The sequence below is a fragment of the Haliaeetus leucocephalus genome, unplaced genomic scaffold (genome assembly GCF_000737465.1).
Source record: "Haliaeetus leucocephalus isolate CR32 unplaced genomic scaffold, Haliaeetus_leucocephalus-4.0 Scaffold1007, whole genome shotgun sequence".
In the NCBI taxonomy this organism is placed as follows: Eukaryota; Metazoa; Chordata; class Aves; order Accipitriformes; family Accipitridae; genus Haliaeetus; species Haliaeetus leucocephalus.
The window spans coordinates 1655696-1677944 of NW_010973443.1; the positions used below are offsets into that span (position 1 = coordinate 1655696).

A 22249-nucleotide genomic window follows, 5' to 3' on the forward strand; every position below is an offset into this window, starting at 1 on the left:
TTGGCTGCTGAGCAACTCTTATGTTTTCAAATGCTCAGAGAAAGCTTTTAAAAAAAAATATATACATATTTAAAAATGCTATTCAAGCCAACTAATGAAAATATATAACTGGTAAGTCACTTGTAAGAAATTTTCTATTAAACAACATGTTGTTTAATATACAGGGATAATAAAAAAATATATCTTAATTTAACCTCAGGATATACATAGCTTGAAAATCCATATTCCTGGTACCAGCATATTAAATGCATACAGAGACAGCTTAAAGCATTTTAAAATGCACATTATTTTTCCATTTTAGGCAAACTAGAATGTAAAGAAATAGGTTGATGGTTATTTAAATTATACTTACAGTCACTTTTAGGCAATGAACTAACTCTTAAGTCTTCTAAATGAACAGCAATTTAGCAGCAACAAGATATATATTAAACATTTCAGAAATACTTTTAACAAAAATGCAGCAGTAATTCAAAGGGATTGAAGTTCTGGGATGTTGTATCCAGCACTACTACTGCATCTATCAATCTCAAGGCATGTTTCAACAATTTTGCCGGAAGAGACTTAAAAGGAAACATCGGTCAGTTACCCTCTGTCCATACAGGTAGATTAAGCAGCTTTTCATACATTTAATAAAAGAAAGAGGTTGCATTATCCCACGTTCAAATATGCACATTTATAAAATTGTGATTAGAGTCATACCAGTGGGATCTCAAATAATATCAGCAGTGCCAGAAGTAATTTTGTTGAAAATATGTATAAAATCTAAATCAAATAGTAATTAATACCAACAAAATTGCTTCACAGAGTTCATATCAGTCCAGTAATTAGGACAGTTGGCTCTACCTCTGAATTTCTAGAATTGTTTTCATAACCAAGATAACTGTTTGTCAGTCTAGATTAGAACCACCACAGATCCTGTGATTATCTTGTATTTATTCCATCTGTATAAATTCACAAGCGTATTTCATTCAAGTAATGAGGCCGTGCTGGAAAAAGATTATTATTGTCCTGTTTGGAATTATTCTGCTACGAGCCAGAATTGCACTCTTCATGTGTAACTAATGGGCATTCAAGCAAAATGTTATTATTTTACCTTTCAAGAAAGATTTCAGCTTTCAATATTTTAATGTTTGATAACGGAGCCTTTTCTTCAAACCACATAGTTCGCCATAAATCTCTGTTTATTATGACTAAACCTAAATGCTGGCTGGAGCTGCCAGGTAATACTGTAAAATATTACTAAAGTTACACATCGAGTAGTCACATTATCAAATATTAACCAATGACATCTATTTGAAGATAAAATTAAGCATACATAAGGTAAACAAAGACATTACTAGATTTTCTGGAGCCATTAAATTCAGTGTAATTTACCCAAAGCAGTTACTCTGTACTTACATACTGAAATTGTTTTGTATCATTCTGACGCGAGCAAATTTGTTATTAGTACATAGAGATTTTAAAAGGAAAAAAACCCCAAAACAATGCTCAATCTATTTTTTATTTTTACATTAAATTCCACAGTAATTTAGAAGAGTTAATATTCTCGAACAATTTGTCAGTATTCACACAATATATAAAAATTCCAAATCTTCTTTCCATTCATCTTTAATAGCACACAATAGAATACAAAATGACTTGTAGGGCACTACATCCTCAGAAACACCTGCAGAAAACTAGGAAAACTCTCGCTAATGGAGAGGTTTATACTTTGGATAGAAATTATGGCAATGATCCATGTATCTGCTAAGCATTTTCCTGAACTTATAGCCCTACTTATAAAGTAATTTAATACTGTATCTTAATTCTTTGAAATATGTAACTCTAAGTACTTCTCATCATCCTTTTATTTTTATTAAAAATTCCAAGAGTTAGGATGAACACCTTGCTAAAAAATGAAGAGAACATACACAGGATTTTAAATACTCTGGCTTGGAATTCCGCACATGCCAGGCTTACGGAGGGGCTGGGAAGGAGCAGAGTGGAGAAAATGAGAAAGTAAAGATCATTAGCACAATTTTCATCCATATGGCCCTGGTTTCAGGTGGGACAGAGTTAAACGTCTTCCTAGTAGCTGGTACAGTGCTATGTTTTGAGTTCAGTATGCAAAGAATGTTGATAACACACTGATGTTTTCAGTTGTTGCTAAGTAGTGTTTAGACTATAGTCAAGGATTTTTCAGCTTCTCATGCCAGCGAGAAAGCTGGAGGGGCACAAGAAGTTGGCACAGGACACAGCCAGGGCAGCTGACCCAAACTGGCCAATGGGGTATTCCATACCATGTGACACCATGTCCAGTATATAAACTGGGGGGAGTGGGGGCGGGGGGATGGCTGCTCGGGGACTAACTGGGCGTCGATCAGCGGGTGGTGAGCGATTGCCCTATGCATCATTTGTACATTCCAATCCTTTTATCATTACTGCTGTCACATTATTAGTGTTATCATTATCATTATTAGTTTCTTCTTTTTATATTCTATTAAACCATTCTTATCTCAACCCACGAGTTTTGCTTCTTTTCCCGATTTTCTCCCCCATCCCACTGGATGGGGGGGTGAGTGAGCGGCTGCATGGTGCTTAGTTGCTGGCTGGGGTTAAACCACAACACATACACGCAATGCGAAGTACACAAATGCGGGCATTTGCCTTTTCTATCAAAGTACATAACAGGAGAGTTAAAAAACAGTGCGCTTATGTCCCACGTTCTCTTCACTAGAAAAGTGTTATCTTGTTGGGAAGAAAAGCAGTGTGGGATGAAGAAAATCCAACATGCAAGTTCTGGGGACAACCTGAAGTCTATTCCAAAGTTTTAAACAACCAGAATAGCAGGCAAAACCAAAGGAATACTAAGTCCTACAAAGCAGGTAAGGAAGAAGTAGCCAAGAAAGAAGTGCACACGTATCTGATGATGAGAAACCATGCCCTCTTAAGGGTGAGGCAGCAGCTTCCTAAAAAGATTCTTCCAAATGGGAGGAATGAATGGCGAAAAGAGACACATGACTATGGTTAAAGAAAGCTATAGTAAACTCCTCAACACTAACAGTGCAATTTGTGAATAAAGACAGACAACCATAACAATAATAATCAGTAATAAGTAAGGTACACATTAGGTCATGTAACAGGGAAGCTAATGTAGAAGGGGTTTGGCTGGAGGTATTTCGGTCTTAATTACTGAGTCAGTCACATAGTTTAACAGCTCCCACCCCCAACACACACCTCCCCCACTGCTCTGTTTCCTTCCTATCATCTTCCCTTTGGGTTTAATTTAATTTAATCTTTACTTTGGTTCTCTTTGCCTCAAAACGGCTTCAACAGACCTCGGTCTTAAGAAAGAAGCCTCCATTCCAATTTGAACACAATACCTCCCAGCGGTAAGCTTGTACATTTTAACTACAGTATTCATTGTAAAGGTCACTGTTTCTTTCTCCCAAAGGTCCAAGAGCATAGCACAGAAAGCTTACTGAATTTACTTCATCAATTGCCTAACTCATATGTGTCCCTAAGTGATTCTACTGCTGCTGAACTGTGCTTTATATCAAGGCGGTCTTCAGGGTCCAGAAACAGGCATACCTAATATGCTCTTGAAAAGCAAGTTGAATTTAACCAGCCCCCCATGGCATAGGTCAACTGTTCCATTATCTCAGGTTTGCTAATCACAATATGCTATATTATTTAAGAATCCAGAATTAACTGGAAGATTAACACATCACCCTGAGTTTCTTGAAAAGAGAACGCTACTTGGGTTGCTTCATTTTCAAATTCAGACAGGAATATCAAAAAGGTTAGACTGGTAAAGGTAATCCCAGAACAACTTTTCTTACAGGTCACTTCATCAAATGAGAATATATATGGGGATGGATAGGGATGGAGGAGAGGTAAAGACTTATGTGCATCCCCTCTAAGTTGCATATGTCCATAAATGTCTGTAGGTAAGCAAATTTTCTGCAAATCAGTGTATGTATCTGGTAGTTTCTGAGTATCTGAGACACAGTTCTAAAACAGGGGAAAAATGAAGAAGAAAGAACAACTACCTGTTACCAGAAACTTTTTGTCTAGAGTCCATGTTTCATATCATTCTTGTTAAATAAAAATAATAATGGCTCTTTAAGTGGCACTTCTGACACTCTTTATAAAGGTGCAACAGGGCATCTTCAGCAAATGAGGTGGATCCAAATCTACTAATTTTTCAGGTTACTTGCAAACAAACTTTCCCAAGCTGTCTCCAGCTGTCTTAAGGTTTTGTACTGTTGTCCATAACCAAGGTCCTACTGGATTTCATAGAGTTTCCAGTATACCTCTAAAAGCAAAACTTCTACAGTTCACATATTTTTCAGATTTACTTTTCCCCCCAAATCTCTTTTGGTCACAGGAGATTACCAAAGAGAGGATTAAGAGTTATATTTTTGTGATAAAAAGGTTTTTTTCAAGGCAAAAATTTTAATACCTATATTAAAAGTTTTCAGACTCCATATTCCCTTCACAAGCAGGAACAGTTGGAAAAAAAATACATATTTCAGTGTCACAAACACACTCTTGCCAGAGCAGCATCCACCTCTGCTAGGCAGGTGCTGAAGGAAGGCCTCTGGAGAACACCACCCATTATCACTCCTTGCAACTTGATGGATGACTGGCACCACCACAGAGATAAGGACCTCTCTCCCCTCTATCTACAGTATTTCTTTTTTTCTACTGTATCAAGGGTTGCTCGGTTTTCTTGAATTAAAATCATCGAATTTGCTCACATCCACTAAAGTCTGTAGCTTCTTTTTTGGTACTACCAATGTGGTCTGCAGTGCTCATTGATCTGGACAGTTTCTGATTTAAAAGTTTTGACTAATGTCATAATGTAAAACTTAATAGCTGCTTCTGTCAGGTATTTTCACCAGAAATCAACTACTTTGGGTAAAATTTTAAGCTTCCATATCACTTAGGAATGGTGGAGCTGGTTCATGAAGATAGGAGTGAAGTTTATTCTTCCATTTACCCTTATCTGCACTTTTTTAGTATTAATAACAAAGCACACTGACATTTCTTCATGGTTTCTGACATTTGATTCTTGTGCCAGGCAGGGCGGTCTGGGTGGATCGGGAGGCTTACCCTGCAGAGCAGCTTTGCTAGTCAGGCTTCTGCAATGTTTCTAAGCGGAAGAATATAAGGCTCATTTTTGTCTCCATTGTTACAGTGGCACCATCTCATACAAGCAGTGTAAGGCTAGAATACAGATTCAGAGTAGCTATCACACCATCAAGCATTTTAGTTTTTTCAGCTGTGCATTTCATTGGTCATAGTATCTCTGTGAACCCCAGTTGTGCTTCCCTTGCAAGAACCAGCCTGCGCAGCACACTGCTGTGGAGGAAAGATTTCATTATACTTGGATGGAAAAACAGGACAGCAGACAGGCAACCCATTTCCAACACTTCTGAGAGTATGTCAGTTCCCTGGTTTTGAGAATTTAGTCCTAAAGCAATCTCAGGACTCAGAGAGTCATGCCAGTAATAAGTGTACACAGCACCTGATGTGCCATTCAGCCTTGCTGACACTAACCCATACAGGAAAAGATGGTGTCCAAGGAGGAAAGGCACCTTTACTGTACATTCCTACCACACTCCAAAAACATTTTGCAAATTCGGCTGTACATAGGTTACTAATAAAAACACTAGGCTGGATGGTTTCTGCTGGTCAGCTCTGAGACATCACTGAAGTCAAAACACCTCACAGATAACATTGATTTCAAGATGTCTTTCTGTTTCTTGCATATGTTCACCGGGATTTAATGTTAACAGTCCACAATTAATTAACTTCTCCTAGTCTCTGGCATCACTAATAATTGAAGATTCTGTAAGAGAAATCTTAGCATCAGAGAAAGATTAATTAAATCTATACACACATAAGAATAAAACCAGTAAGCCCAGGTAAAAAAGCCTGGCTGGTGTTATCCCTGATGAGAGATTGCATCCCAACACACAGAAGAGAGAAAAGGGATTGCTCTAAGTGTGATGAAGCCTTCAGCCCTATTGCCCAGAGGGAAGAGATGTAACTGTTCACAACAAAGCCCATCACATAAGCAGTGCATTCATCTTCCTCAAAGGATGAGCACCTAATCTAACAACTCTTTTGTAAGAGGAACTGGTTTGGAAGTGTAGGTGTACATATTCAAAAATGTATCTGACTTTTCATATAATCTAAGTATATATCTTTTATACCTTATATCATAAGGTATAAAGCTTGTAGTATATGCATTTGCTCACAGCTAGAGTGGAACAATTAAAATAAACTTAGATACTTTGTTCCAAAAATTTGGTGTGGGATGTCTAATACATGTGAGCATACTTTAAAATTTTATAAGTTTGAATTAATGTTTAGAAATGTGAGATTTGTCACATTTCTTTCTTATGCCTCTCTTTAGGGAAAGAGAGAATGTAAATTAAACTAAATCCTTCTATCACATTTTATCAAAGTTCTTAAAATTCAGAAAATCAGAAAAACTGAAGTTTGCCTCCTAAAAATTATTGTGACAGAGTTGTGCAAATTAAAACTCAGAGTTAAAATAAACATAAACCCAACTAGCTAACACAATATTGTACACAGATGTTTATAAAATTGTACTGTAAAAATTATGTAAGTGATAAGGAACAGGGATATACAGGTAACAACGCATTGTTCCACAGATGCTTCAAAGTACCTATTTGCATTTTCTTTACTTCACACTTGTAAATCATATGAAAAGGAGCTTCTTCTTGCCACTTCCTCTACTACTGGCATTTTATACACAGTACTAGACTACAGCCTCTGCACTAACAGATGATTTTGTATTTCCAACACTCTACTAGCAATATACTACTCCTCCCACATAAATTGCTGGAATTTGAGTGTGATCAGAGGTTTAATAGATCAGTGTTCATTGATAGCCAAAACCCCATCCCAACTGCTTTGCTGGGTTTCCTCTGTGCTCTTATTGCTGAGAATTTCCTTTCTCTTCCTTTATGATCAACAGAAGTAAGAAATAAGAGGTGTAAATTGACAGAAATAGAAATTCAAAGACAAACCAAGAGGTTAAAATGGGAAAAAAGATTAATCTAATCGATTTTTGAAAAAGCGTGTGTATGTAGGCACACACCTCACCCAAGAAACTCTATTTCAGTATTTCCTTATCAGTAAAGTTGCTAAATGCTACAGACAAGAATAGTGATTTTTAAATCATTACATAACTGTGGCTGGAAGAGATTTCTGGTGACCACGTAGTCCTAGCCCCCTGCTCAAAGCAGGGTCAACTACAGCAAGTTGCTCATGATTGCATCCATCTGCATTTTCAGTATCTCCCAGGATAGAGGCTCCCTAGCCTCTCCAAACAACATGTTCCACTGTTTGAACACAATAATATTTTTTTTCTCATGTTTAAGTGGAATTGCCTTTATTTCATCTTGTGCCCACTGCCTCTTATCCTGGCACTAGATACCACTGAGAAGAGTCTGGCTCTGGCATCTCTACTCCCTTCAAGATCTCCCCTGATCCTTCCCCTTTTCCAGAATAAACAGTCCCAGCTCTGCCCTTGTATGTCAGATCCTCCAGTCCCTTAAATCTCCTCCAGCATGTCCATATCTTTCTTATACTGGGAAGCCCAGAACTGGGCACAGCACTCCAGACGTGTCTCCCCAGTGCTGAGCAGAAGGGAAGTATCACCTCCCTCGACTCGCTGGCAACACTCCTCCTAATGCAGCCCAGGAGGCTGTTAGTTTTAATTGCTGCAAGGGCACATGGCTAGCTCATGGTCAACTTGTCCACCACAATCACCAGGTTCTTCACAAAGCTACTTTCAGGCCTCAGTGTGTAGTGGTGCATGGGATTCTTCCTTCCCTGGGGCAGAACTTTGCACTTCCCTTTAATGAATTTCATGAGGTTCCTCTCTACCCATTTCTCCAGCCTGCCAAGGTCCCTCTGTATGACAGCCCAACCCTCTGGTGCATCAGTCACTCCTCCCAACTTTGTATTGTCTGTGAACTTGCAGAAGGTGCACTCTATCAGCATCCAGGTCAGTAAAAAAGAGGCTAAACAGTACTTCTGACTCGTCTCTATAATGCATTATTATCCATTATAAAGTGTAATCAGTATACATAATGAATGCCACATAAAATTGTTAACATGTGCGCAAGTTTTTCTATTAGTCAAATATAAACATGGTTTTGTTTTTGTTTTGTTCTTTCTTTCTTTTTTAGCCTAAGATAAGGAAATTGGTAAGAATGTCAGACCATCCATACATGTGTTACTTTTTCATTTCTCCTCAAAGAATTTAAAGCCTCCGAACAAAATCCAGGCAAATTTGAAGGAGTATTTCAGTTCTTACCATGTCTGTAAAAATAAACAGCACAGTTCTGCAGTTCTGCAAAGTTACCCAAAACATAAGCTAAAGTGTATTATAGGCGTCAGACAATTCACATTTAAGGCAGATAATGAAGGAAAAGATTTCATCAAAGATCACAGCTCCTTAGACATTGGGTAACACAGACAGGACACACATCACAAGCCTCCTATATTCTGCTGTTCATAGAACTTTTTCTGTCATATAGTAAGATTACTATGCAATTAATGAAAAGCAACTCAAACTGATTAATGACAATTAATGGAAAATATACAGTACGTACTGACTGCAAGAAAGGCATACTGGAGTGGAGAGGGGGAAACAAGGAAATTAACATACCAAAACCCAGAAATAATATTAAATACCTGAATTTTTAAAAAAGTTGAAATTTCATTTATTCAGTAACAGCTACTGCTCCTTCCCACAAAGCATTAATTATCCTTCTAACAGTAAAATCATCTCAGGTTATCTACAAAAAAACCCACATCAGGATGATCAGGCATCGGGATGTGTGTAGTCTTGGCAAAATCTTTAGTTGATTGATGTCATTAAAGTTCTTCTCAAGTCAATGGACTCAGGACAATTGGCTATGCACAAGGTGGTTTGATCAGTCTCAGAAGACTGAGCTATTTATGAGCAAGAGGAAGAATGATCTCCTGCACTCCCGTAGTACACAAAAGCACCTACTGATCAAACCCAAACAATTTTTTTTTAATATTCAAAAGAACATCTTTAGGCCTATCTCATTGTACAGTTTACATTAATAGTTTCACCTGTTTGTGTTACTAAGTTGTTACATATGTGTATGATTTAATTTTAACAGGTAAAATAGTGCTTCATTATCTTAGTACTCAAAAATGGCTGAAACATTTTTTCCTCAAGTGCTTCCAGACTTAGCAATGAAAACAGTAATTATGTGAAAGCCTCAGAGTTTACAGCATAACAAAAAAATCTTATGAAACTCCAGGACTTGAGTTCACCTTCTGGGATACCTTATGTGATTTACATAAACAAGCATATGCACACACACACAAACTAGTTTGTATATCCTATAAATACATTTTATTTTCATAATTTGCTAGGAGTCATTGCACTGTTCTACATTCTCACAAGGATATTTTTGATACCTCTCACTTGTGTGTGTGCGTGTATTCCTAAGGAAAACAATTTGCTTTCCAGAACTCCCTCTGACACAGGATTGTATCTCTTCGTGTGAATAAATAATAAATAATGTGTATAGGTTTTGCAGTTTTCTATGTAGAGGAATAAAATATTTCATACTCTTCGTACCTTCAGCAAAAGATTACTGAAGATACAAAAAAAGATACACTGAATTAGGTGAAAGACAGCTTTCAGGAAAGACAAGAAGAAAAGCCAAATCCCTTATTAACAGGTAACAAACTGTTTACATAGGGTAGAGAAGACAGGACATTACAGTGATACTGTTCTTAGTTTCTTGGCTGCAAATGAAGTAGCATGCATTCTGCATGCATGAACCATAGTGTCCTGGTTTTGGCTGGGATAGAGTTAATTTTCTTCCTAGTAGCTGGTATAGTGTTATGTTTTTGATTCAGTATGAGAAGAATTTTGATAACACTGATGTTTTCAGTTGTTGCTAAGTAGTGTTTAGACTAAAGTCAAGGATTTTTCAGCTTCTGATGCCCAGCCAACAAGAAGGCTGGAGGGGCACAAGAAGTTGGGAGGGGACACAGCCAGGGCAGCTGACCCAAAGTGGCCAAAGGGGTATTCCAGACCATGGGATGTCATGGCCAGTGTAGAAACTGGGGGGAGTTGGCCAGGGAGGGGTGGATCGCTGCTCAGAAACTAACTGGGCATCGGTCGGTGAGTGGTGAGCAATTACATTGTGCATCACTTGTTTTGTATATTCCAATTCTTTTATTATTATTATTATTGTCATTTTATTATTGTTATCATTATAAGTTTCTTCCTTTCTGTTCTATTAAACTGTTCTTATCTCAGCTCATGAGTTTCATCTTTTTTGTTCCCTGATTCTCTCCGCCATCCCACTGGGTGGGGGAAGTGACTGAGCGGCTGCGTGGTGCTTAGTTGCTGCTGGGGTTAAATGACAACACATTGGTGTGAAAGATTTCACCCTCTCCCCTTCTATCACAGAATACCCATTAGTCTCCTGCTATTGTTAAGTCTGATGATGATGCTTACCTACAGCTGTCAGACATATCCTGAGATCCTATTGTTATTTGCTTGCCTTCAACAAATTTTTACTCTTAGGTCTGTATTTCAGCAATAAAAGTTATGTGTCTGAGAATTAATTTTTTAATTAATTATTTGAATTTCAACCATGTTTTAGAATGAGGCTTGGAAAAATATATTACTTCAGTGAAGTGATGACTTCTCTCATCAACTGTAGCTTTCCACTGTTTGAGGAACCTCTCTCAAGAAAGGCTACCCACAATGAGTCAAGGTACAAGTTTCTGAAAAATACAACTTCCACATGTTTAGTGATGCTACAACAAATCTTTAGAAATTAGTATTAAAAGATTGGGTTTGATATTAAAATGGAATTTCATGATACCTGGGTATCTTCTGAACAGCAGTTTCGCTGAAGTCACACTTTAGATCGTTCTAAGAACAAGTAGCACATAGAGGGAACTGAATGAACCAGCTGCAACTTAGAAGCAGGAGCAGATGGGGGTGGGAAAATGAAGAGATGGAGCCAGGCCTGAGAAGCTAAGGAACAAACAAGCCAATTGCAGAATCTGTGTGATTCCATAATTTAACAGATGTGCCTCTGTCGCAAAGAGCTTATGTCACTTCACTTAAACTTTTCCCAGGACTCTTCTAACTGTATGCTGATATTCTGGAAGCCTAATTTTGGTCTTTGCGGTCAACTCCCTGAAGTACTGGCCGCTTGCTATTGCAACTAACATCAGCAGACACTGAGCATGTGCTCAGTGCCTTACATGCAGAGAATCAGGTCCAGATGTCTCAGACACTATTTCCAAAAGTAAGGGATACATTTTGCTTTTGTTTCTTAGTGTTTCTGTTGAAGATTATATCAATCCATCCCACAAAAACAACTTAATATTTTGAAGCATTAAGATTAGTAGAAAAGATTCCATCAGAAAATGAATAAACCTGTTTTCAGAATTGATTTGTATAGTATTTAGTAAGCAAAGTGAAGCCCTAAATATACTTGTGTGAAGGAATCCACTTATTAAGGAGCTATTCATCAAATGAGTATGTCCACTATACTGAAACAGATGGGGATTCTATAGAAAAAAACCAAGATGTTAGCATGTAGCTTTAAAAAGGTAGGCTCAAGAGGTTCAAACTTTTAAGGCTGCAGAGGCACAACTTTTCCCAAACATTGCCTTGGAAATATTTTAATATTTAAGCAATTTTCACTTCATAATAATTTTAATTTTAGTTACTATTAAATGTAGTATTTTCTCTATGTAAATATTCAATACATAACAGTTCAAACTTCATAACACTTGCAGAGAAGAAAATCTATGTATCTGTATACCTTGGGCTCGCAGTGGAACAAATTTACCTGTTTTTAAGTAAATCTTTATTTTTCTAAACTTCCTTCTAGTTTGCAAGCTACAATTTAGACTCCTGGCTCAAACGTGTTGGTGGAAAGCAAAATGTTTGCTTTTTCAATGCTCTAGGCTGCACCAAAAGAAGGTTACTTCCATAAAAGAATTTTACCCTCTTTCTCCTATAATACAGATTTGTGTTTCTTGTGCCAATTTACTAAATGCTAATACTAGCACAAGTTTTTCAGAAGACATTGTCTCAGCTGCTTTCACTTGACCATTAACTGTTCTGTGTTCCACATGTTAATTTCTTTCCAAATTCTAACTTTGGCTCCCACCTACAAATGTTTGGGATTTTTTCTGAAGTCTATTTCCATTCCTTGGGATTCCCAGCTCCTTTAGTGCCTAGTGCTTTATCTTACCAACTCCTGGAGCTTGTAGTTTCAAAGGGAATTTGTTTAATTAAAAAAAAATTACAGCAATTGCTACAGTCTTTACAGTGGGAACACAGGATAGAGCACAGGAATGGCATTTTTCTTCAGTCATTCAATGGAACAGAAAGAGTCATCCCATACTGACCATAACCTGTGCTGTCCACAGTTGTGATAAAGAAAATATAAGCAGATGGGACACATCTGTTAATTATAAACATTCCTTCATTAGTGTCATCAGATTTATTTTTAAGGTATGTTTATGTTTAGAACATAAGCTAATGGGGACATGAGTTCATAAACATACAATCTACCCAGTGACCTTATTAATTGGACACTAATTAAAACAACAAAAACAAGCTTGTATGAGGCTGTGTTGTATTCTTGAGTCCTTTCGTTTGACTTTAACTTGCAATGATATCACTGAAAAAACGCACAAGTTGTTGACAAATTATCTCACAAGCTTGCAATCATAGCTCATGCACTAGAGTGCATGGCTGCCTAGCAGGATCAGGAAAAATGTTTTTCTTGCAAAGCACTGCACTATGGAATAGGTAAACAGCTTTCTGTCTTCCCTTTTCTGAAAGAGCAAATACTGATCACAGCATCATGAAACAAATTTCATGGCTCAGTGGTCTGATTTGGGCAGCTAACCTATGAATTGTGGTTCCCCCATCACCCTTTTAATTGCAAAAACTTTCATAATACTCCGTAAATTAACAGACTTCATATTCCATAGGGAATAAGAGTGGGATAGGCTTGAAAAGCAAAAAGAAAAAAAAAAACCAAGGAGGGAAATAAAATATGATTTCACTTAGGACTGCTTCAAGGCCTGGGTATTATTAAACTAAGAACATCTATGCTGTTTCCAACAACTACTCAGCAAAGACAAGGATACCAAAATAACCAACCAAGTTACAATTATTTATTTGTTTTAAGGAACATATATCCCTCACAGTCTAACAGACTGTAAAAAGAAAACTATTTGTTCACCAAAAATATGTGTACTACTAAACTTGAAGTCTTCTGCTGCATACAAGTTGAAAGGTACTATATAAAAGAGAATGAAGTACAGGAGTAAAATCCTGCCACTAAATCCTGCCACTACTGGAAACAGACAGAAATGTCACTGATTTCACCCTGGCAATATACCTGTACTCCAGACTAACAACATGAATCTGAAAAAAAAACTGACAGGTACTGGAAATCATTTGGGAGCAAATTATCTCACAATATTCTGGAATCGCCAAATCCAAACAGATTAGGCCTCCTGATATGACTTACATGGCAGAAATGCTGAGAAGCCCCTGATAAAATCACATACTTGTATTTATTTACTATGGTTTGCCCTTAAGGTTTTATTAATGTAAGGAAACAAACCACCAAAAGGATGGCAGAAAGGGCTTAATATTACTGGTGGACAAGCTAGGCATATCACAGAGATTGCATGACCCATTTGTAGTACCACTAAAACCTGAATCCCTATTACCTGCTAGCACAAATATCTCCAGAGAATGGTGATCATTTTATTCTGGCTCTAGTGTACATATGAATGTCTTTCATTAAGATATTTTGTAGTTGAATATTGGTTCTACTATTACCAGGAATGAAAGCATCTTTAACATCCATTTAACCAGTCCTATGATGTAGAAGATACTATGTTTTCTGACAGCTATTACAGATAGCTGCATTGTACTCATGGTCCCGTGGCAGTGTCATGAGATACACAAAATTCCTCTATATCTCACCATGAAACCAGACGGTCTCAGCTGACTGATGGCGAACTGCAAGGTCTGGGGATCTGTTACCCCATAGTGACCTAGTACAGTAAAATATAGCTAATCCTGTTGGGAAACTGTATCTCACAGCCTTGATTTGCAACATCCCACACATGGAGCTGTCTGATAGGTCCTACTGTAAGTTGCAGCAGACATCTGTGGAAACTGGCAAACAAGTACAAAAATAAATCCAAGCTATCCAGGAGTCCTGTCAACTTTAAAAATGTTCTTACATAAAGGCACACCTGGAATTTGCACAACCTTGGACTGATTACCAGAGGGACCTGTAGTTGCACGGGCAGGATAAATAAACAGTGGCCCTGCAGGAAGACAAAATTCCTCAAAAACTCAATCTGTCACTACTTTCTTATCCTTCACATAGAGGAAAAAACAATCTCATAATCATGTATAAACAAAGAATCACTTAACCAAGCTCAGCAAATATTCTGGAATTGCTACTGCTGTTAAGAAGAACGATTTTATATTTCATAAAATCTAGACGGATATTTATTTTCTAAAATAAAGAAATTACATTCCAGCCTTGCAAAGAATTCATGTGTCCCCTAAATTCTGTGAAAAAAAGTTAAAGCTGAAATTATACTGTCCTGAAATCTATGGAAATGGAATCAGGATTTCCTTATATTGAATTCTACCTTCAATTTTATACAACAGCATTATGCAAGAGTTCAAAGGTTCTAGAAAGGTCATCACTGATGAAACAGCAACCTATTATTTTCCAGTATGTGCTAAACTCTTTCCAAGACTGGAAAAACCATTCTCTCAAAAAATTTCAGTGGCTTAGGAAAGACAGGAGTCTAATTCTACCAATTCAACACTGTAATACTGTCTTTAAAGGGCTGGAGCATTAGAGAAATATCAGCCTTATATCGGCACAGAGGTTGAAAATACCCATGCAAACCCAAATAAAAACAAAGGAGATTTCCATTCCCTTCTGCTGTATTTGATCTGGCTCATTCTGGATAGACGTAACAGTTCATCATTCATATAGAGATAAATACGAATCTTTGCTTTTCAAGTGGTTTTTACTTACTTGTTTGTGCACCAGTTTTCTTATAACTACTCAGCTGTTTAACCTGTCACACTTAAATGAATCATTTCCAAAATGCTTGATGAAATTTTGCACCAAGCGCAATGTGAAAGGAAAACTATAGTAAAAGTCTGAAATCATTTAAACAACAAAAATAGAGACTTTAATCTCTAAGTCCCACCTGTTACTGTTGCTTCAATTTCTCCTATCCCTCCTTCTCCACATACTGCAGTTTCATCTGACTAATCTCCTTAGGCACTGTTTTAGGCACCCTTATTTCCTTCTCACAGACCCAGTCCTAGCAGGTTGTTTTTCACGTATGGAAAGCATAGGGATCTGGAGGTTGGTATATCCCTAATGCTAAGTCCAAATATAGACTATTGTTTGCTGTAGAGAACAGACAAATCTGGAATGATAGCAGCAAGACAGTTAAACTTGCACCCCCATTACTAAAGAGATCAAGTAAGATGCATGTTTTTGATACAAGGTTACATATATGGATAAGGGGATACTGTCTTTACTGAAAGAAAACAAGTTGGAGACAGTCTTTAAATCAAGATCTGACACCTACCTAGAAGCTATATTACTGAATAAGTAAAAAATTATGGATTCAATGAATATAGCTAAGATTCTTTGGCTCTATAATACAGAAGGTCAGATTTGACGTTCATACTGGTCTTCTCCAGACTTAAAAAGTAAGAATGCAATTTCAGCCAAAAATACTAAACAGAAACAGAAGTAAGCCAATAAAATTATTATGCATAATGTTACAGTTAGTCAGCATAGACATTATAAGAAAGTCATGTGCTAGTCAGCATAGACATTATAAGAAAGTCATGTGCTCTTCCTTGGGGATTTAGCCTTTACTCATGACAGCCACATGTAACAAAAACCAGTACCTTTATTTTTAAGAAGGCATCCCATAGAAACAAGGGAGGAAAATCTTCCGGTATCATTTTCTACAACAGAATGCCTACTATGCAGCAGTTCAAAGGTGCTCTAAAATCTAATATTGATGAATTGGACAGCCCTATTATTGTTCATGTTTTACATTCTTTTCAGAGTATGAACTCCCCTCCCCCCAGATCTCAGAGCATTACAAAATAAAGAAATTACCTGTAACCAGAGTCTGTCACCTGAGTCTGTTCCACCATTGGCAGTGCATTGAAAAGTAGCAAATTGTCCTGCATTGACTTCCACACTCTGAAGACGCAAGAAATGGGGAGTTTTTGCTGTTGGAAGAAGAAAAAGTATTGAAGTTACGCAACACGGAAGTACTAACTATGAATAATACACCAAGCAAATGAAATAGCCCTTCTTTAAAAGGTTCAAATCACTGACTACACATTAGATTTTAGGTTGGTTTACTTCCGTACCAGAGAAAGAGCAGAAGAGAAGGGTGCTATTTAATTGTTCCTGCTGTGTAAATTATCTTAGCTCAGTATACCTCTTGCAATAACACTCTATTAATAAAGATCATATTGGAAACTAATTATGTTTTGAACAAAAACCTATTAGATACTTACACTACCAACTAGACAAAACAGTAAGAAGTTGAGTGATGTTGTCAGGGAACATCTTTTTTCTTTTTTTTTTTAACAAGGTACACTGTCTATAGAGGAGATGCCTTAGAAATGTAGCATACCAAATGGCTAAAATACTAACGTAACACTTCTCACCAACTACAGCTGTATTCTTTAAATACAATTCTCTTCAACAACACTGCAGAAAAAAAACAAACCACAATGCATTCTCCATACCAACATTTATTTTTCATTTAGAAAGAAAAAACACTCCCAGTAAAAATTGAAGCAATATTGCTACAAATAATCTAACGAAATAGGTATTCAAACAAGAACTTTGCCCACTGAAGGAAGAAAGATAGCGTGTGCATTTTTGTTTTACTGGAAAGAGTCAAACACATGACACAGAAGCTTATCCTTGAAAAGGCAGTATTCCCCAACCATTCAAATCCTGCTGCAGACAAGGGGACTTTTTGCACTGTCTATACTAGCAGATAAGCCAGGATCTAAACGTTGCTTTCAGACATGGAAATGTTAGTACTAGCAATAAACTGGCAAACTAAATGTACATTTTCTAGCAGCATCGCAACCATTTAAACTGTTGATACCATTTTCTTAAAAGACCTTATCACTGGGAGAAATTGCAGTTTTAAGGAATTTATAAATAGCCAGCTACCAGAATTCAAGAAAAGGTTACTTAATATCCAGTGCAAGGCAGTATAATAAGGAGGAGATGGAATAAAATAGCCCAAATTAATATCTAACTATGGAAGAAAATCTTTTAATGATAGCTGTCCTTACAGCAAATTTATTAGCCATACTGCTTTTTTTCTTAAACACTTCGCAGTAAGGACAGACAGACTTTAGGCCAAAGTCATCCTCTTGTCTGTCTATCAAACTATTCATGTCTGACTATCAAGTTAAATTCTTCAGTAAGTTCCCCATTTCTCAGTGACTTTTATTTTTTTACATTGCTTTTATTTGTTGTTTTTTTTTCTCAGTCTTCTTTAACTCTGGAAAACTAGCCTGTCTGAATTGTCAGGTATGGCCTAAGTGGAGAGGGGCATCAGGTTTTAAAAGCAAACACACACACACACACACACAAACTTGAAAAATCCCACCCACTCACCCCCCTCCCCCCCCAATCCATCCCTTTCAGTTCTACGTGCTTACAACTTGCTGTCTGCTTGGTCTTTGTCCATACTACCCAGACAACTGCTGAGCAAATATTTTTCCCATTTAAATTTTTGTTTAAAGAGTTAATCATTCCAAAAGTATTTTTTCTGGCAATATACAGAAAGAATAGCATTATGAGTCTTGCAAAATTTTAGACACACAGTAGTTCTATTCCAACTTTCACACTTTTTCCATTTTTTGTAGACAATGTAACTGGTTTGATGTCTCAATTTCTACCATTTTAATTACTTCATCAAAGAACTTTTCATTAAAGCTTTTGCATTTCAACACTGTCACTTTAGAACTCTATGCGCTATAGGGGTGTAACTCAGTCTCCACATTAAGAAGAGCTACTTGCAGGTTTTGAGAATTGATTGGTATAAGTGCACAGATCAAACCTCTCAAAATCTGTGTAAGAAAAATTAGTAAGCTGATAAAATGCTGCTTTAGACCTGTCCTACCTGAACCAAAGATATAAATTCAAAATGCAGAAGCACAAATACTGTGTAACAACATGAGAGCCTGCTCTGTTTATTAGAACTAAGTGATTCAGAAGTAACAGCTGCTGATTCTGCATAACTGTCTCTGTATTTGAAGAAATGTCTGTGTCTTCTTGCCACTAACACTAAAACCATTTTTATGAGGTTCTCCGGTACTAACCGATAAACCACTTTTTATCTTAAATCGCAGCTCTTATAAGCCAAAAAGAATACACACAAGCAGAATGTGGTATAAGAGGAAGGTGAACAATTACACAGAAGTTGGTGTCTTTTTCCCCACTCAGTCATTTGGTCAATAAGATCACAACCTACAATTCCACATATGATCTTAATACACCTTATTTAACATATAGCAAATAGGTGAAATAATCGTTTATTTAAGTAGCCTGTTCAATTACAACTGGATTACTATATTAAAGCTTTAATTTACAAGGTTTTGTTTTGACATCAGTTTTGAAAGAACCTAGGATAGTAAAGTTTTACATATCCTTAATAATGGGATAAGGAAACATATCTGAAACATAAGGAAGGAAAACAGTGCAGAAATTGAGCCATGAACCTTGGGAAGTACCCTAAGTAACCTTGCTTAGCAAAGCCTCAGCCCTCAGCCAACTGAGTTTTCTTCCTTCTAAGCCTTGGAAAAAATAATCATACATATTCAGCTCTTGTAGTGTTCATCTGCTCTCACTAACGTCTCAGCTTTTGGGTGCACTGAATTTTTGATGCAGACAGAAAACTGGTCAACAAATCTTGATGACTTGTTCTGAAGGAGTCGTTAGATGGCCCAGTTAGGGTCTGCAGCTCATGCCAAGCGCTGTACACAAGGTGCATATAAGAGATGTCTCTAAAGCCAATAAGGTACAGTGCCGAAATGCTAGCAACACTTTGTACATACTCAGCCTGTATTTATAGCAGTGACATTGTTTTCTGACATTTTCCTTATCTTTTGCTCCACATTTATTGAAGCATAGCGGCACATTCATTTTAGGGGACTGGCTTTAAAATGGCAGATAGGTACTTACTACATGGATGTCCTAAAACTTTCACTTCATCAATAGCCACATATCCTGGGTGACCTGAAGTGACCACTTCAAAAACAACCTGAGAAGCAAAAATAGAATTTCAGTTAGCAGCTTTGTAACACAGAGAATATAAAAAAATTTTGTTATGGAAAAATACATCAACTCTTTTAACATGTTAAGAGCACCTTGAAAACAAAATACAATCAAAAAAACCTCAAAATGTGTTATTCTTTTCATTAAAATTAACCAGAACATAAATCACATTTTTTCATGTTTATACTATTTTTGGAGATTTACAAGTGTTATCATATATAGGTCACAATGAGAAATAACCAAATCCCCCCAATATTTAGTCTGTCAAAGTAGTTACCTAATAATCATCTTAAATATTAAGATTTGTATTTTATTTTCAATTCTTTGTCTTGCAGAGTGAACTCCTAATTTTATTTAAAAAATTACAGTTCTGCAGTGTACAAAGATTTGCACAGTATCAGACACAAACATACCTATTTTCATGAATGTATTTTCCACACTCTTAATCTTCCAACAAATGCAGTGAATTAAGTAAAGCAGATCCATTTGCTACGGTTTGTTTAATGGCTATAAACAGGTCACAAAATAAATGGACCTTTCTTGTTATTTGAATTAAGTACACTCAAAAGTAAACCTCTCCAAACTTTGGCAGCCTTAGCTTTGAACATCCCAAGAATGTGTATGTGGAATAGTAGAAAATATGCCAGTAACATTAGCAGGTAATTTCCAAACCAATGCTCAAGAAGTTCATGCTCAAATCCAGGTTGTGATTTTATTTTTTTTTAATACTTCCCTTTTGCTTGGAAAGTTAACTCTAATTGTCTCTTGTAACTAGCCTCAGGATGTACACTGAGGAAGACAAACTTTAGAAACTATTTTTCACACATATGCTGTACCTGACCTTGGAACAGGTACAGAAGGACACCACATACCATATCCTTTACTGCAATTATTTCAGCAGAAAGAGAATGATACAGAATGCAAACATGCCACAAGGATAACATACAGTCCTGTAATATTATATCACAGCTACCTGGTCCTGAATAAACATTGGCAGAGCACCAATTCTGACTTTAAAACAATCCTTGAGGTGAGCAAATTCTTCACCACCTCTTGCCTCTGCCTTCTCCCATCTTTCTCATTGCTCTGTCTGTAGACACCAATCCTATTTTTCTCCCCCAGATATCATCTTCCTAAACTCTGTCCATTTCTCCCTCCCAATCTCACTGGAGTGAAATTGCCATAAATACGGCTTCAACTCCACATGGCTGGCAAGGAAAAAAATATTTGTCATTCTAGTTCTGCCTCCTGTCTACACAAAAATTTCAACCTACAGTGCCAACGTTGCCCCTAGATGAACCAGGCAGCAACAAGAAAACACAACATGGCAATGAGGAAAGCCCAAAAGCCACAAACCAAATTTTGCAGAAACAAGTTCTGCAAGAAAAGGATTGCTTAGTCACAAGACCCAGCCTGTGGCCTTCTAAATGCCCGATGGCACTCTGATGGCACTTAAAGTTGATATTGCTGATCCACGGCAACAGAGTGAACCAGGTAAGGATTGGCCTACAAAGAAGGAAATCTCCTGGTGGAACTGGTCTTGGGAACTATCTTGGGAAGCAGAAGTTCTTAAAGAAGAAAAAAGCAGAAGCTCTTAAAGAATAACTTGCACTCGAAGACCTGAAAGAGCTTTTCCAACCATGATCATTCTTACCCTCATCTTAACAGCCTTGAAATGGAAATACAGAGAGTGATGGGCACATAGTAACCCTAAGTTTTGATGGCAGTGCAAGACCCAGAATGCAGGTCCTGTTTTCACTCACTGAACTTTGAAAAAAGAACAAGCATTTCTCTCAATTAACATATATGACAAACAGTTGTATGTTCTCAGTTTGTGCTATGTTCTCTGAAAAAAATGGTTATGCTGGTGCCCTTGGAAGAAGGAGGACACTGGTCCATTTCCTGAAGAGCTACCAAGCCTATTCAAAACAGAGAAGATCTGAAAGACTGTAGGTCATGAGAACCATGGCACAGACCCAGGAACCTGCACTTAATGTAGGGATGTTGCAACACAGCGGTGAAGAACAGGGAGCAGACAGCCAGGTCTCAGAAACAGTGGAAAAGTTTCCAGGGGAAATATGCTGCCACTAAGAAAGTCATTGAGTTAACTGAATCTAAGTGTGGAGGCAAAGACCCGCCTGTAAAAACACAGAGGGCTGGGCACAGTTACTGATTTCTCTCCTGTATTCCCTAGTGGCTTTGAGTTTTCTCTGTTAAGAAGAAAGAGAACAGTTAACTCTATCGTTTTTACTGAAATATAACTTATTTAAAAAAAACAAAACAAAAACTACCTCCCTTTTGGAGTACTCGGTATAAGGAGAAGATCTGCACAAGATCTGAAAGGTCTACCTGATCCACGATCCCATCACCGCAGAGCAGAGGAGGTTTTTTCAGGTTCTTCACTTTTAAACATGCTAAATTCTAGAAAACCCCCAGAGGAATCAGCACATGCACACCTCTGAAGCAGCCAGCCAAATCAGTCAGAAGTTTTCTGCTAAAAATATTACTGCCATATAATGGGGATTTAACTATTTTTTTTAAATATTGCATAAAAGTGCCTTTTCCAACGAATTACCTGACTTCCAGCAAAACCAAATACCTGAGCTCTAGAAAATAAAACATATGCAATACCTGAGTAGAAGATCTCAAAATAATTTCTATAACTCATAACAGGGGAGCTCTCTGAGAGGTTTGAAGTACTTCATTATTGCAATATACTCGCAGACAAAAAAAAACTTGTAGAGTCTAAACACAAACCCATTCCTTCAGTTCACAGGCAGGAACTACAACCTTGAAATAAC

General features: G+C 37.2%; 1 protein-coding gene across 1 annotated transcript in view; it reads right to left on the bottom strand.

Annotated features, from left to right (window-relative positions):
* PTPRM (protein tyrosine phosphatase, receptor type, M) overlaps positions 1–22249 on the bottom strand; it is a 340322-nt gene that overhangs the window by 309514 nt on the left and 8559 nt on the right. Inside the window, exons 2-3 of the mRNA XM_010584832.1 lie at positions 19356–19434; positions 16251–16366 (exon numbers count right to left, since the gene is read on the bottom strand). Of these exons, the coding sequence (XP_010583134.1) occupies positions 16251–16366; positions 19356–19434 (195 nt within the window). The remainder of the gene's footprint in view (positions 1–16250; positions 16367–19355; positions 19435–22249) is intronic.